Here is an 18,063-nt window from a genome sequence, read left to right on the forward strand (position 1 = left end):
ATTGGGGCAGGACAGGTAAGTATGAAAATGATCAGCATAGGGATAGTAATGAAATCCATGGCAGCTGATGAGATCACCAGGTGAAGCAGTCTAGAGGGAGAAGTGAAGAGAGCCTAGAAGAGAAAGCTATGCGATACCTACAGGGAGAGGGAGTGACCTGGAAGAGCATCCAACAGAGGAGACAGAGAAGGAGCAGTCATATAGATAAGAGGAGAACGGGGGAAGTGGTATCACGGAAACCTAGAGAGAAAAGAATGAAGGAGGACGGAGTGAGCAATACTGTCAGGAGATACAGAGGTCAAGGAGAATGAGGATTGAGAAAAGGCCTTCAGATTTGGCAACTAAGAAATCATTGGTAACTTTGGAGAGAGCAGTTTTGGTGGGATGAAAAGCGTGAAACCAGATTGTAAGGAGTTAAGACAGAGAGAGGAGAGAAGGCACCCATTGTACTAAGCGTTTCTGAGGAGTTTAGTCACAAAGGGCAGAAGAGATATAGGATGATAGTTAAGCGAGATGGAAGGATCAAGTAAGTTTTTTCAGGATAGGGGATTAATGGGTATGTTTGTAGGAAAATGAAAATTAAACAGGGAGAGATTGGATATAAATAATAGAGTGGGGATGACAGAGGAGGCAATCTAATGAAGGAGATGGGATGGAATGGAATCATTTCATGAGTAGAGGGGTTAGCTTTGGCAAGGAATAAGACTACTCTATTGTGTGAACAGAAGTGAAGGAAGAGGAAGTGGTAGAAGGCACCTGAATGATAGGACATGAAGAAGAGGAGAGAAGAGGGAGTTCACACTGAATGGCCTCAATTTTTTTCCTATGAAATATCAGGCAAGGTTCTCCACTGAGAGAGTGGGGCAAATGGGAACCATGGGAAGTTTAAGGAGGGATAAAAAGATTTGGAAGAGCTGTTGAGAATAGTGGGATAGTGAGTTGATAATGGAGGTAGAATAGGATTGCCTAGCAGCAGTGAGAGCCTAGTTGAGGTTAAGTAACATAAATTTGTAGTGGACCCAGTCAGAAGAGTTGCCTGACTTTTCCCACCTTCATTCAGCAGCATGACTATAAGAGGAGCAAGAGGAGCAAAGGCAGTAAATGTTAGGAGTGATCCATGGCTTGGCTGGGAATAATCACTGATATGATAAGAGGGGTAGGGATTCAAGAGAGGAGGACAATGCAGAATTGAATTGGTTTACCAACATGCCAAGATGGGAAGAAGATGGGGAATGGCCAGTGCAGGGGAAATAGCCTGGGAGAGAATTGAGGGGTCAAGGTGTTAGAGGTCACAGTGTAGATGAAAATGAAGGTTTTGTAAAGAAGTCAGAAGGAGAAGTGAAAAGCCAATAGATTATTCCATACATATATTTAAAACTTCATTATGCCCTTATATTGATTATATTGTATTAATTTATTTAAAACCTCACTGATTACCTTATATTAATTTATATGACAGTTGTGAGGGTATCAACTCTATCTCTTCCATTACATATAATGGAGTAAATTGGAGCCAGAGGACTTAGGTTCAGATCTTGGCTTTGATGCTTAAAAATGTAGGATCTTGGGTAACTTATTTCACCGATCTAGTCCTCAGTTTCTTCAACTGTAAAATTAAGGGAGTGAACTGGCTGATCTCTAATGCTCTGTCCAGCTTGAGGTCTATGACCTCACAAATATGCTTCATTAATCCATTCAAAAAGTATTTACTTTGCATATTTCACTGTGCCAGGTAGTATGAGGGATACATAGAATTATGTCTGCCCCAGCCCTCAAAGAGCTTAAAATATTATTGGGGGGGAAAGACAAATTCTTTCTTCATATTTTTCATAACACCTTGTCCAGGTTTGCTACTTTTCTTACCCTCTTCTCTAATGTATCATATTTATTTATATTCGTGCTCTTATTTATTTCCCCATAACAATTAATTTAATAACAATATAAATAACAAAAGCGATGTCAAAATTAGTAAATACTAGGTATTAAAATAAGTGACATATACAATATGCTCTCATAGAGAACTCATCTGAGCTAGAAATAGTCAGATGAGACCTCACAGAGAAAGGGAAACACCTAGGTCTTGGAGTGTACAATACACTGACATAACCATCAAAGATCCAGAGTCCTCTTCATGTTACAATGAGGCATCAGAATAGGACTATGGCAGAAGCACAGAGATAGATCTATCAAAATACCAAAATTTTTAAAGTAAATTTTTCTTGAAACCTCTAAATTAGTAAAAAATAAATCAGTCTGTGAAGGAGAAACAGCATCCTAAAATGAAAAGTAAGAGGCATAAATTGATGTTTTTGTTCAGCTATGTCTGACCCTTCATGACCCCATTTGAGATTTTCTTGGAAAAGATACTGGAGTGGTTTGCAAATTTCCTTCTCTAGCTCATTTTACAGATAAGGAAACTGAGGCAACCAGGGTTAAGTGACTTGCCCAAGGCCACATAGCTAGTAAGTGTCTGAGGCTAGATTTGAACTCAGGAAGATGAGTCTTCTTGACTCCAGGCCCAGCACTCCATCGGCTGCCCAAGAGGCATAAATTACATAATGATAAATTTGGCTCTGGATAAGCAAAGTTTAGATAAACTGAAACAGGTCAAAGAGTGAATCTGTAAAAATTCCCTGGATTTATTTAAAAATGAGATGGGTCAGATATGATGACTCTTTCCCTTGTGCTTCAGTCCCACATTTACAAATACCTGATGGATACTTCCCCCCAACATCCCACTCAGTATCACTTCAAACTCACCATGCCCCAAACCAAACTCATCTTCTTTGTTCTCATAGTCCCCAAACCAGCTACTCAAATTTCCATTTAAGAATGATATCATCATTCTCCCAGTCACCCAGGCTTGAAACCCAAGTCATTTCTGATTCCTGCCCTCTTCTTCCACATTTAGTCAAGCATCAGGTCCTGTAGACTCTTCATTAACATCATGATTTTGTGGCTTTTTTTTCATTCCCAATGCCCCTTAATTCAAACCTTGGGTACTTTACTCCTGAACTAATGTAATAATCTTCTCACTGGGCTCCTTTTCTCAAGCCTTTCTTTATTCCAATCCGCTTACAAGCCATTATCATCTCTTTTTCTAATCTACCATTTTGATCACATCACTTCCAAGCTCATAAATCTTCATTGGCCCTCCCCCAGCCTAGAGGATAGAGTCCCAACTTCTTACTCTGGTGTTCAAGGCCTTCCTCAGAGTGTTTTTCAAACTCAAACTATTCCTTTACTCCAACCCTTGCTTATAACTGATCTATTCCCAGGATATGCTTCTCCATCTTTGTGCATATCATGCCATCCACTCTTCCACCTCTCACTGCTAATATGATCTAACTAACTGGATCATAAAACCACATATCTAGAGTTGGAAAGGACCTCAGAGGTCATCTAGACTGGATCCCTCAATTTTCCTTTGAGAAAATTGACACCCAGAGTGAAATCAAGTGATTTGCCCAAGGTCACACAGGTAAATAAATATCCAAGGCAGATTTCGAACCCAGGTCCTCTGACTACGGGTGTTGTTTGTTCAGTTGTTTCAGTCGTGTCTGACTCAGTGACCCCATTTGAGGTTTTCATGGCAAAGATACTGGAGTAATTTGCCATTTCCTTCTCCAACTCATTTTCCATATGGGGAAACTGAGGCAAACAGGGCTAAGTGACTTGTCCGGGGTTACACAGTCACACAGCTAGTAAATGTCTGAGGCCAGATTCGAACTCCAGGTCTGGCACTCTATCCACTGTGCCAACTGGCTGCTATAGAACCAATGCTGTTTCCACTGGACTACAGTCCCTCTCCTCTTCAAAAGCTACCTTTTCTCTTTATACCAAACCCAGGCAGGCATGCTCATCCTCTTTATGAACTCATGGCACTTATTCTCGCAGTAGCCTTCATTTGACATTTACTCTGTTTAATGCCCAGGATGGCGTTTGCTTTTTCCACCTGCCTTATGTTCCCTACTAGATTGTGAATTCCCTGAGGGCAATATCTTATACTTAGAATATACTTAGAAGTAGCATTCTGTAGTGAAAAGAGGACTAGACTTGTCATCCATCGGCAGAGATCTGGATTCATATACCACCATTGACAATGGCTTGCTATTACCGTGGGCAAGTTATTTCACCTTACATACAGCAGCCACTCAAAAAACGGTTTGTTAATGATGATTGGAATTATAAGGAATCTAATGCAGTGTTGCTGTCTATTAAAGATGGTACTTCACTCAATAACAACAAAGGTACTAATGTAGCAGTTGGCACTAAATAAATGTTTTGTAGAAGGAATGATGACAACTCACATTTATATAGTACTACAGAATTTACAAAGCCCTTTCCTCACAACAATCCCATATGGAAGGAAGTACAAATATTAGTTAAGTCCAAAAAAAGATCTTAAATTCAATTCAATTACTATTTATTAAACACCTACTATGTGCCAGGCACTGTGCCAAGCTCTGGATCTATGACCTCATCTGAGTTGGATGCTCCCTCCAACAATGTGACAATAAATAGATCAGCTGGCTGGCTGGCTGGATGAATGAGTAACTTTTATTTAGCACTTTAAAGTTTGCAACACACTATCTGACAGGTAGAGAGCATTATCATTCCCATTTTACAGATGAGAAAACTGAAGGAGAAAGGTGTTAAATGAATATTTGGTATTTTGTTCACTCATTTACTTAGGACTATAAGATGTTAGAACTAGAAAGGACTTTAGGCATATTTAGTTCCACCCTTTCCTTTTACAGAAGAGGAAACTGAAGTTACCGGTGTAGAGTGATTTGATCATAGTTGTGTTAAACTTGGTCTCTTGACTGCCCAGTCCTCCATATTAGAATAACTGCTGCTATCTTCAGAATGACTTCCCCCATCTATAATCGTCAGGGAATGAGTCAATCTTGAAAGCTGAATGTTCTGTATAGCTAAGGGTTTCACCCCACTTGAAACAACCAGACTATTTAGTTTGACCATTTTAGAGGGCAGTCTTGTCTTCTCTACCATTTTAAAAAAAGGATACTGCATTTTTTTTTGCGATGACTAGGGGACATTATTATCATCACTTATTTTACTGTACTGCCCTCAAGATTTATTGAAGCATATAGAGTTGTTTGCTCCAATATTAAATGGCTCCAGACCACAGGTGAGGAACCTGCAACCTCACATGTGGCCCTCTAGGTCCTCAAGTCAGCCCTTTAACTGAATCCAAACTTCACAGAACAAATCCCCTTAATAAAAGGATTTGTTCTGTAAAATTTCAACTCAGTCAAAAGGCCGCACACAAGGACCTAGAAAGCCACATGTGGCCTTGAGGCTACAAGTTCCCCACCCCTGCTGTGGGCTATTCTTTTTGAGTTCTTGTTTGCTTTTAATGATTTGTTTCCTCCCTTATTGTCAGGCCATCAACTGTCATTTATCTCTGCCTACAGTATGGCTATCTTTATCACACTTCCTTTCTTCTTCTAATTTGTTCAGCAAGGAAGAATGGAAAGTTTGAAAACCAGCTAACCAAACACATCAGCATTGTATATAAAATAAGGATCTATAGGCTCTGAGTAAAGATCTGTAGGCTCTACCAGGAGTCAAATATATGAGTTTCAGTGAATGGACTTGGTGAAATAAACTTGTGGTGGTCCTGCTTTCTAACTCAGATTTTTGAGGACTTCCATCTCCATAACAGATGATTTCCACAGAGAAGAGTGTTCAATTAGCAGACAAAACATTGCACTCTTATTTATGACACAAATATTTTTAATTTTGTTGGATTATAGCTATAAAAGGTCTCAAGCAGGTTTATCACAACTGTATATTATGTAGCGTATTTGTCTGATGCAGTGCCCTAGATTTTTTTAAAAAAATTATTCATTCGTGTACTTGCAAGTCTACAAATCTGTTCATTTTCTAAGGGGCTCCAAGTCCTTTGTTCAAAGTGGTATGGTTTTAGTATAAATAAATATATGAGCTGTATTTAATGCATCTTCATTTTTCCCTTTAATTATCTAAAGGATTTCCTGGCATTTACCAAGTCAGAGTTGAGCCAACACACTGATGTTTTATCTGCATTCATGCCGCACTATTAAAGGCCCACACATCCTAAAGAAATGTTTGAAAGCTTTTTAGGCAAGAAATTAAAATTGTGTGACCACAATATATGCTCACTCAAAAGGAAAGCTGGAGCTAGAGTTAATGCAGAAAGAACTAAATGCCTGCAAACATGTTTCCTTTTTAAAAATCTCACATTTAATTATAAGCAAGACATGAAATCAGTGCCCAAGGTCTGATGTCTGTATTATATGACATGGATATTATCACTAGTGTTAAAAGATTTTTAAAAATGCAAAGTAATATTTAATTATGTCTACAACTCTAGAGTAAAAAACTATATCCATTTTCACCCAGGCAATTTTTAGATGCTTTTTTGCCCAAGTTTTTTTTCTTTTTTAAACAAACCTTGCTTTTAAAAAAAAGGCCCCAAGGTACATCTCCAGTTTTAATGCCTCAGACTGTAACAATGATGCACTGGATTCAGATTCAGCTTTTTGCACAAGTGTTGGTACAGGCTAAGAAGGCCAGCAAACAAACCTAAAAGAGTTTAGAGACTTTACCTAAGTATTTTCAACTCTCCTGAAAATACAGAAATTTGTAGCCAAATGTTATAAAATAATCCAGCTTAGTTTACACTGCTAACTAGAAAAAAAGAAAGAAAAGAAAAAAGAAAATTGATCTCAGGTGATTGGAGAGAAGACAGATCCATGGGTGTAAAATGGCTTCCCAAAATAAGTAGATAAAAGGTCAGTAAATAATATCCAAATAGTTTTCCCTTAAGTATTTCTTAAAATCTATGAGAAAGCAGCACAAATTTTAAAAAAAACTATTCAGGAGATTGTTATAGGAACCCTCAAAAATTCCAACACCAGAAAGGAATCTACAAATCAGTGACTCAGAAGATTAGAAGACAGGAATCCGGCAATGAGGGTAGGCATGCCAAATCCTCCAGCCTAAAGCATGAAATATCCCTGCAGTAAGTCCAGCTACCTCAGTGAGCTCTCTAAACGACTCTATAACATTTTAAAGCTCCTAGAATTTTGTGAAAAAGAAAAAGAAATTCTTCACAACAAAGTGAATAATATTTGGCGAACTCATTACATTTTCATAGGAAAATTGGGGGGGGGAGGGGGGCTCTTTCACCAGCTCTGGTGATACAAAGCCCCTAAGCACCATGCTTGGGGTTGTCTCAGAAATGTCTGGCTTTCCCTCCACTCTAGTTGTAATGATCATGCAACAGAAGCTGAATGTTCAAAAGCAGGATGCAGGTTCTCCAGGGGGAAGCTTGGGTTCCCCGCAGACAAAGTGCTCCAATCGCCTGGTAGGAGGGGATTTCCCGGGGATGAATGACTTAGGGAGAGGGGAAAAGAGGATCCTGCCACAGGTTAGCGCAACCAGAGGGAATTACTGACTCTTAGGGAGAATTAGATTTCTAATAATAACACCATTTAGGAGGGTTATCTCCAGAAACACCCAGCCCACAGGGCAGACCCAGCTAGAGCTGCTGAAATCCACAGCCACTGACGTATGAGCACGGGAAGCAAGGAAGAGAGAAAAAAATAATAATAAAAAGCTATGGCACCGGAGTAGAAAGCAGTCGAGTAATTTCTAGGGGCATGGAACCAGGAAGCAAAGGCATTTTGTTTTGTTTGCTTTGTTTTATTTTTCCCTCTATCTGCGAAAACACCCAGGGCTAAGCTTTAAATCAGACCAGAGGGCTTGTATTTTTTCCTAGGAATTTTTATTCTTTATTGTGTAGTGCGCCACCCCCCACCTCTCTGGCAGCCTGGGGAAGCCAGTGGACCCATTCTCAGAAGAATGTTTTTAAATGCATAAAATAAAATACATAGGATTTCAAAAGAAACCAGTTCTATTGAAATTCAATTATCAAGATCTTAAAAGAAAAACTAATTCACAGATCTCAGATTAAAAACCCCCGTTTTGTCCCTGGGGCTTCTGGTTGACAGGTCTCTATGACCGCTTCTCCCCCCACCTTGCCTCCCACGGCCTCAGTTATCCCAATTACTCGGCCAGGTGCACACCTTCCCATTCCATCCCTGGGACACCTGCTCGCCTTTTCCTCCCTCGGAAAAAGTGAGCAATCTGCGTGTCTGAGAAGGGAAGGAGGGGTTTGGGAGAGGATACTAGGAGCCCTAGGGAAGGTGGACCTGTGACCCCACACACACACACACCAAAAAAAAAAAAAAAAAAAACCCTGCAGGAAGAGTTCTCCACAAACTCTAACGTGATCGGCATAAGGAAGCCCAGATACCCCACTTTTCCAGTTGCATCGCTTCTGCCCATCGCCCCGAAGGGATACCTCTCCGTGCTTACCAAGTACCAGATGCCCAGCAGGATGGTGCCGGTGCGAACATGGCAACACAGACAGCAGCTGTTCGAATAGAAGCGGGTCCAGGGCGCGCTCATCTTCATTTCAGGGCCCCTGCCCTGACTCTCTGGGACCCGCTCAGGGGTCGCCACTGCCTCTACAACCGCTGCTGCTCCGCCGCCCCTCCCGCTCAGAGTTCCGGGACACGCGCGCCCAACTTTGCTGGAGCGCTAAGACCCTGCCTCTGCCTGCCTGCCAGTCCACCTCCAGTAGCTGTGGCTGTTGTGGTCTCTAGGGAGCACCTCTTCCCCCGCCCCTTCCTTCCTTTCGGCCTCCCTAGCTAGTTCCCGGGCTCTGACAAACCCAAAGAGGTTTCAAGCTGCAGCCGCTGCGGGACTCCAAGCACAAGTGGTGGAGGGAGGAAGGAGGAAGGGATTGGACTTCGGGTGGGCGGGGGTGAGGAGTGGAGGGAAGAAGGAGGACCTGGGGAGGAAGGGGGAGGATCTGAGGGGGAGGGAAGAAGGCCTTGGAGAGAGGGAGCCAGCGACACCGCGTGACCAGTGCTAGCCATAATCTGGGTCTGAGTTCCATGATGTCACTAGGTAACTTGTGCCAGCTACCAAGTGATGGAAGGCAAAGCTAAATAAATGATCTTTGAACCCTCAGCAATTCCCAGAGACCATCAAACGCTGGAGTAAAACTGGAGGAGTCCCTTCTCCCTCTTCCTTTGATTGTTTTGAGTTGGAGAGAGAGAGAGAGAGAGAGAGAGAGAGAGAGAGAGAGAGAGAGAGAGTGTGATACCGGTTTGGGCCCATTTGCTGCAGTTTTTACGACTAGACGGTGTTAAACCTGAAAGTTGGTTGAAGGAAACAACAGGCTAGGTGATAGAAAAATTTACATTACTTATATATTTATTTATTCATTCCCTTTAAACTTAGTGGATACATGCATGCATGGGGGCCAGACTAAGTCTGACTCCCCAAACAAAGAAATGAGGAAGCTTAAATACATTTTTTTGGTCCCAACACAGCAGCCTGTATGTTAATTATGATATAAGACAAGGATTTTCCTTAATGGAATAGATTGTAAATACAATAAGTCAGATAGTTGACAAAGTGTCAGTTGAAATTACAACCCAGGATCTCTGTGTTTAATTTGCCATTAACATTCCATAACATAGTATATGCCCATAAAATATTAAGATAAGGAAAAGTCACATAATTCAAGATAGTGTCTGGGGTCAAGGTTTTCACCCTTAATGGCCATGGACAGAGCAAGGAATGCTCTTTCTGAGTGTATTGACATAAGAAGAAGCATCTCTGAGCTTATTCAGAGAACAAAGAAGCTGTTAGGTCCAGACTTTTCTTCTGGTTAATTAGTTCAGGCTCTGGGTCTTATTGAAATTACAAAAATGATATAAAATGATATAAAATGTTCCACATATAGTAGCCCCAAATCGCCCATTTCAATCATGGTGGAAGTGATATTCTCCCTGGAATGTGGTGCCTAAGAAAAGGTGCTAGCAACATTTTAATTCATTACTGCATTTAAAAAAAAACAAAGATGTCACAACAGAGTTCCAAGACACATCTACCACATCATCATCATCATTATAATAACATGTAGTCAGACTTACAAAACAGAGGAATGAAAAATTAGGGAATGACTTTGGCGCTAAGGATTCTTCACTTTAGAAAAGAATTCACTTCAGAGATCCTATGAATACAGAATTCTTTTTTTTTTTTTTAACAAATTTCAATTCACACATAACTTTTCAAGAACAATCTTGTGTAAAGTGAAGTATCCCTGGATCTGAAAGCCTGGGCCCTGACAACTGTAATAATATTTATCCTCTGTTCTATAAACTTATTACACTGTAGTTCTTAGCTAGCTCTGCATTTGACTTCCTTGTCCCATTTTAATTTCTCACCTTCAAGATTGTCAACTATCTTGTCCCTTTTGGATTGCTTTCCTCTTGTTCTTTTGTTCACTGTCCTGCTCTAGATAGCTCTTTACTACTGTTCCATTCCCCTCTTTTTGGTATTTTCCACAGGATGAAATAACCACTCACTTTCCATCACACAAACCAACTGCTTTTCCCCTTTTAAATTCCCATTTATTTACGACATTGCTTTTGCAGGGATATTTAGAACCTGCCCTGCCTTCCACACCTCCAGTACCCAAAGTAGGGAAGACAAAAGAAAATGATAGTGTTGAATTAACCCAGTACTCTCAAAGTTCTTTCTTTGATCTAAGGATTGATTTCTAATTACAGTCATTAAGAGAGAAAGCATTCAATCACAGAATATAATGCTATAAAGAGGCTCTTTCCAGAGTTCATGAAAGGCTAAGCTTTTTAAAATCTTTTGAGAAGACAAAACAATCAAGGAAGAGTGGTCCAAAGTTGGGAGATTAATGAAGGTGCATTGTGGGTGGACTGGCCTATTGTAATCAGTTAAGACTTGAATTCACATACTGTGTGAGCAAGTAACTTGCTCTCAGTCAGCTTCAGTTTCCTCATCTATAAAATGGAGATCATAATAGCACCTCCTATAATATAATATAGTATAGCACTTCCTATAATACAATATAGCACTACTATAATAGCATTCCAAGATTGTTGTGAAGATTAAATCAAATAATATTTGTAAAGTGACTAGGACAGTGTCTGGCACATAGTAGGTGCTATATAATTGTTAGCTATTTATTATCATTATTATTTTCTCTTAATGTTATTATTATTTCTTGATTTGGGGGGCACAGATATTCCCTGGCTGGTTCTAGTCAACGTGACCAAGTAGAAGTTTGTAGTGAGCTTACTTCTGGCTATTATGACTCAGGGATTTGTACTATGTGATGATGAAGACTTCTCTAATTGGCTACAGGAGTCAGAGCAATAACTCAGGGGTTCCTGGGCCAGAACTCAGTGGCTATACAAAAGGGGACACCTGCCCCTATATTGACCTCTTTGCTTTGAAGTACAGTGGACTACTTTGGGCTTCCTCCCTGGGATCTAGACGGGGGAAGGATGACTGCTCTGTCTCCCTCCTAGCCAGGGTATCTGTGAGCACTGAGCTGTCCCTGTTACTATGTGCTTGTTATTTCTTAGTTATTCTAAGATGGAAGGTCCCTTTGTGAGTTTGAGAGATTCAAAGGTCCCATAGGCAGTCAAAGATAAATGGCTGCTGCATCCACCTGGGTGACTGTGGTTGGTGGAAGTAGAAATATCTACATTGGAAGCAGAAAGGCATACCAAGGACAAATAGATGCAGAGCAATAATCACTCAAGGAAATGCAGCTTGAAGGAGTTTGATCCCCTTATGGCAGAGAGAAATGCCAGCTATGGACTCTAGATAGACACCTTGAAGCACAACAGAGTGCTACATATAAAGGAAATCCCATGAGGACAATAAAAAGAGAGAAAGGGACTTACGACAAAGGAGTTATGAGTTATCCCTTTGCAACATATTTGCCCTACATATGACTCACTGTCAATATACTTTAACCTGTGCCTACTTCCTCCCACTCTGCAAGCGTTTGTGGAAGAGTGTATCTCAAGTTTGGAGTTAATGTTTTATATCAAGTATTCTTACCGTACCTTCTTAGTATACCTTTAGTATACATTAGTATACCTTTTCTAAAAGCTACTTGTCTACTGGTTGATTGTTTGTGATGAGCTCACCAGCAGGGGCTCCCTTAAGGATTGTCCCTTAGAGCCCTGAGAAAGAGTATTATTCACCCTTTTGGGGATTCAACCTGTAATTTCCAGTGCAAGATGGAGTAGTGATTTGGGGAGTGGATGAAGGGGACATTTAGCAAATATTTGCAATATAAAGTCTTTGAGACCCAGTGCTTGAGTTTTTGAAAAAATATTTTAAGAAAAAAGCTTGTATATGAACAAATAACTGATTACAACTAGCTAAGTAGGTGTTTTACCTAGAGAGAGCAATGTTTCACTTGGGAATGCCATTTCCCATAAGACTTGGCAGTAATGTCAAGCTCTAGAAGCACATCAAAGTTAGACGGATCTAGAATCAATGTCAGAACACCAAAGGAAGAGAGGAAGTTAAAACAGCTGACAATGAAGTCAGTTCCTTTTATTTTGTATGAGAGTCGGACAATGCTTTTCACCATTGTGTTAAAATTACATCTTATTCTGGTCCCCCTGTCTACCCCACCTTCTAGTTAGTATAGTAAATTCATAAGGAGCCAGTATAAGTAAGCCAGCAAAAAGTAAGATTGCAGAGGGGAACCTAGAATTCACATACAGACAGTCCCATAGACCGAAGGGGCATAACAGTTACTTGCAAACTGTATGATAAATTAACAAGTCACATTCTGAGACTACATGCTAAATCAGGGGAAGCCAGTTAGAACTTAATGCAAAGGCCTTTGAGTACTGGTAACTGCCATGGACTATAAGCCTCAGACAAGCTCCAGACATCCACAGTAAAACCAGCAGAAGACCAAATGTTGCTGATAACTTTGAAATGATTTGGATGTGTTAATGAACTAACCCCAAGGTGGTACAGAGAAAAGTTTGTCTGTCCCCTACCAAAACCCTATAAAAATGAGACTCCAAACTCCCCTCTCCCTGTTCCCACAGCATGCCTCCACCTCCATCTGGGTCCATGCTACCTAAGTACTCCCAACTCTAATCCATGATTATGTAAGTGACCCTTTGTGACTCTTCTCTTACCAATTTTCTTCCTCACACTGCCCATCTTCTTCCACCACCCCATCCCTCTCTCCATTCTATCTGCCTATAGACCATCTAGGCCATTCGTCTCTATACTTTCTTTGCCATTAGCCCCTGTATCCTCTGTGCCTTATCAAAGTGTGATTGAAGCATTACTCCACAATACTATTATGGTCTTTCCTGGCAAGTATCCAAAGAACATGATGTGTTTGCCCCCATTTGACCCAGAGGGTCCCCCTTATGGTCTTATTCTCTTATGAAATTAATGATCACATAAATTAATTAGCAATTGAACCACCAATGGTGTTGAGGTTCCTGTTTGCCAGGCAAAAAAGGGAGGCAGGGGGCAGAGCCAAGATGGTGGCTAGAAAGCAGGGACTTGCTTAAGCTCTCCCCCAGGTCCCTCCAAACACACATAAAAATGGCTCTGAGCAAATCCTAGAACTGCAGAACCCACAAAATATCAGAGGGAAGCAGGGCTCCAACTCAGGACAGCCTAGATGGTTGCTGGGTAAGGTCTATCACACAAAGCTGGGAGCAGAGTGGAGCAGAGCCCAGCGTGGGCCACACGTGGACCAATGAGACCAGAAGCCAGGCAGAATAGGCCATAGCACCCTGAATCAGTGAGCTGTGGCAGTTACCAGACTTCTCAACACACAAACACCAAACACAACAGAAAAGCTTAGTGGGAAAAACTTTGGGGACAAGGTGAAAGGAGTTCACGGTTGGCCACCTCCCGGGGGACAGCAGAGGTGATGCAGCTCTGAGGCTGCTTCCAGAGCTACAGCTGCAATTGCTTCAGGCCCCAGGCCCACCTGGTGGGAGGAATTAAGTAGCAAATCAGAGCACGAATGTAGAGCCTGCTTAGATCTGAGTGGCAGTCCGGGTTGGCGGTTCTTGGGGAGGATGAGCACTGGGGTGACAGAGCCTGCTGTGTAGAAATAGCTCTGAAAACAACAGCACAGCCCCTCAAGCTTGGGACAAAGTACTCTCTACTCTACAAGCTGTCATATCCCCACAAAAAGCTCAAGGGTCAGCTGGGAACATGGCCAGGCAGAGAAAACAGACTCAGATTCAGACTCAGACTTTGGAATCTTTCTTTGGTGACAAAGAAGATCAAAACATACAGCCAGAAGAAGTCAACAAAGTCAAAGGGCCTACATCAAAAGCATCCAAGAAAAACATGAATTGGTCTCAGCCCATAGAAGAGCTCAAAAAGGATTTGGAAAAGCAAGTTAGAGAAGTAGAGGAAAAACTGGGAAGAGAAATGAGAGTGATGCAAGAAAACCATGAAAAAGAAGTCAATGACTTACTAAAGGAGACCCCCCAAAATACTGAAGAAAATAACACCTTAAAAGTAGACTAACTCAAATGGCAAAAGAGCTCCAAAAAGCCAATGAGGAAAAGAATGCCTTGAAAGGCAGAATTAGCCAAATGGAAAAGGAGGTCCAAAAGACCACTGAAGAAAATACTACCTTAAAAATTAGAATGGAGCAAGTAGAAGGTAGTGACTTGATGAGAAATCAAGATATTATAAAACAGAACCAAAGGAATGAAAAAATGGAAGACAATGTGAAATATCTCATTGGAAAAACCACTGAGCTAGAAAATAGATCCAGGAGAAATCATTTAAAAATTATTGGACTACCTGAAAGCCATCATCAAAAAAAGAGCCTAGATTTCATCTTTCAAGAAATTATCAAGGAGAACTGCCCTGATATTCTAGAGCCAGAGGGTAAAATAGAAATTGAAAAAATCCACCAATTCCCTCCTGAAAAAGATCCCCAAAAGAAAACTCCTAGGAATATTGTTGCCAAATTCCAGAGCTCCCAGATCAAGGAGAAAATACTGCAAGCAGCCAGAAAAAAACAATTTGTGTATTGTGGAAACACAATCAGAATAATACAAGATCTAGCAGCTTCTACATTAAGAGATCGAAGGGCTTGGAATATGATATACTGGAGGTCAATGGAGTTAGGATTAAAACCAAGAATCACCTACCCAGCAAAACTGAGTATCATGCTCCAAGGCAAAATATAGACTTTCAATAAAATAGAGAACTTTCAAGCTTTCTCAGTGAAAAGGCCAGAGCTAGATAGAAAATTTGATTTTCAAACACAAGAATCAAGAGAAGCATGTAAAGGTAAACAAGAAAAAGAAATCATAAAGGACTTACTAAAGCTGAACTGTTTTGTTTACATTCCTACATGGAAAGATGATGTATGTAATTCATGAGACCTCAGTATTAGGGTAGCTGAAGGGAATATACATATAGACATATATATATATATATATATATAGACATATATATATATATATATATAGACATATATATATATATATATATAGACATATATATATATATATATATATAGAGAGAGAGAGAGAGAGAGAGAGAGAGAGAGAGAGAGAGGGCACAGGGTGAGTTGAATATGAAGAGATGATATCTAAAAAAAATAAAATCAAATTAAGGGATGAAAGAGGAATATATTGAGAGAGGGAGAAAGAGAGAGATAGAATGGATAAATTATCTTGCATAAAAGTGGCAAGAAAACGCTGTTCTGTTGGAAGAAAGAGGGTGCAGGTGAGGGGGAGTGAGCGAATCTTGCTCTCATGGGATTTGATGTGAGAACGGGAATAACACACACACTTAATTGGGTATCTTACCCCACAGGAAAAAAGGAGGAAGGAGATAAAAAGGGGGGCACGATAGAAGGGAGGGCAAATAGGGGGAGGAAGTAATCAAAAACAAATACTTTTGAAAATGGACAGGGTCAAGGGAGAAAATTGAATAAAGGGGGATAGGATAGGAAGGAGCAAAAATATAGTTAGTTTTTCACAACACATGTATTATGGAAGGGTTTTGCATAATGATACACATGTGGCCTATGTTGAATTGCTTGCCTTCTTAGGAAGGGTGGGTGGGGAGAGAAGAGGGGAGAGAATTTGGAACTTGAAGTTTTAAGAGCAGATGTTCAAAAAAAAAGTTTTTACATGCAACTAGGAAATAAGATATACAGGCAATGGGGCATAGAAATCTATCTTGCCCTATAAGAAAGTAAGGGAAAAGGGGATGGGGGGGGGAGTGGGGTGTCAGAAGGGAGGGCTGACTGGGGAATGGAGCAATCAGAATATATGCCATCTTGGAGTGGGGGAGGGTAGAAATGGGGACAAAATTTGTAATTCAAACTCTTGTGGAAATCAATGCTGAAAACTAAAAATATTAAGTAAATAAATAATAATTAAAAAATTTTTTTAAAAAGGGAGGCAGTAACAGAGGAATATGTAGACGTATGCACTTTCATGAGAAATTCCTTCTACTAGGGCAAGTCAAAACCCATCCACACTTTCTCATCTTGTATGCTCCTTGTCCATGTCTTTCCACCAATCATCCTTAGAAGATCCATACAACTAGCTAAAGGGTTCTTCCTGGGTCTTTTAAGGTTTCAAGAATACCACTGAAGCACTCAAGTTCTTCATCTTCTGCCTCTCATTCTTACTACTGAAGAGGCTGGACTTTTCCAATTATCCAAGCTCTTGATAGTGTCTTTAGTTGGCAAGCATTTATAAAGCTCCTGATATATGCCAGGTACTGTGTTGGGCACTGGGGATAAAACATAAAAATTAAACAATTGCTGTCTTCAAGGAGCTTACATTCTGTCTTACATACATGGACATATTTACATTTGCCCATATAAGTTTATACAAAATAATACGAGGTAATTTAGGGAGAAAAGGGACTATTACCTGAGAGGATCAGGAAAGACCTTGTGCGAGAGGTGGCATTTGAGCAAAGTTTGAAGAAAACTAGGGATTCTAATTAGTGGAGATCACAGCCTGTTCCAAGGCAGGGAGATGGAATGACAAGAAAGCCAATTGGTCTAGATTATGAGTAATGAGTCTTGAAAGGCAGTCTGGAACCAGGTGGTGAAGGACTTTAAAAGCCAAGCCAACTTCTTCCATACAAAACATCTTGATTATATGTTCCTTATAAGCAGCCAATATATGTAGCTTATGTATAATCTAATAGTTTGTATACAATATAATACACTATAATATACTATACTATAATACAATGCAATACAACATAACGTAACATGATATGACATGATACAATATGATATAATACAACATAATATAATATATGATACAATACAATATGATATGATACAAAACGATACAATGTAATATAATAAGTAGCTCATATAATAAGTAGTTAATAAACTACTTATAAACACCACGAATTTTTCCATTACCTTTTGGGTCACTTGTCGTCTGGATTCTTCCAAGATTACGGTGTTCTATGATTTAAATCCTATGTCACCTCCGAAAGAATATGGGTGTTAATGGATGAATAGACCTTATAAGATGAAGATATTGGACCAGATGATTTCTAAGGTCCCTAAAATGTTCTGAATTCATAAGAAGGTGAAGTCTGGCTACCTGGGAAAGACCCAGGGGACACATTATAAGTATAGGGATTGATTTCACTCTGGCCACCTATGGGACCCATGTGCTAATAGGCTGACTGTCCTGCTTACTGAACATACCTATTGATCAGAATTCAGTAACTCCAATTTTCCCTCTCATTATCCATGCTTTATACAGTGCTTTATGTTTTAATGACACTAATAAATGTCTGTGATGATGATGACAAGTTAAAGTAACAATAAATTTCTTATATAAGACAGAGCCAAGACTAGGGGTAGGCAAGGTAGGAAGGTGCTGAACATGCAGCACACATTGCTTTGCACAAAACTACTTTATATAAATGAATACATTTTTCACCCCAGAAAATTCTTCTGTCATGCATAGGTATTTATTTTGTGATAGATTGTTGCATATACAAATTGTCATTGAATGAATGAAGAAAGGGAGAGAGGGAGGAAGGAAGGAAGAACAAAGGAAGAAAGGAAAAAAGAAAGGAAGGATGAAAAGAAGGAAGGATGGAAGGAAGGAGGAAAATAAGAAAGACAGGAGA

The 18,063-nt window shown here is 40.1% G+C and overlaps 1 protein-coding gene across 1 annotated transcript in view; it reads right to left on the reverse strand.

The window, feature by feature from the left end:
* Positions 1–8,838, reverse strand: part of LAPTM4B (lysosomal protein transmembrane 4 beta) — a 126,887-nt gene extending 118,049 nt beyond the window's left edge. Inside the window, exon 1 of the mRNA XM_036766218.1 lies at positions 8,389–8,838. Within this exon, the coding sequence (XP_036622113.1) occupies positions 8,389–8,487 (99 nt within the window). The 5' untranslated portion in view covers positions 8,488–8,838. The remainder of the gene's footprint in view (positions 1–8,388) is intronic.
* Between the last annotated feature and the right edge of the window lie 9,225 nt (positions 8,839–18,063).

This window comes from Trichosurus vulpecula, chromosome 1 (genome assembly GCF_011100635.1).
Source record: "Trichosurus vulpecula isolate mTriVul1 chromosome 1, mTriVul1.pri, whole genome shotgun sequence".
NCBI classification, from domain to species: domain Eukaryota; kingdom Metazoa; phylum Chordata; class Mammalia; order Diprotodontia; family Phalangeridae; genus Trichosurus; species Trichosurus vulpecula.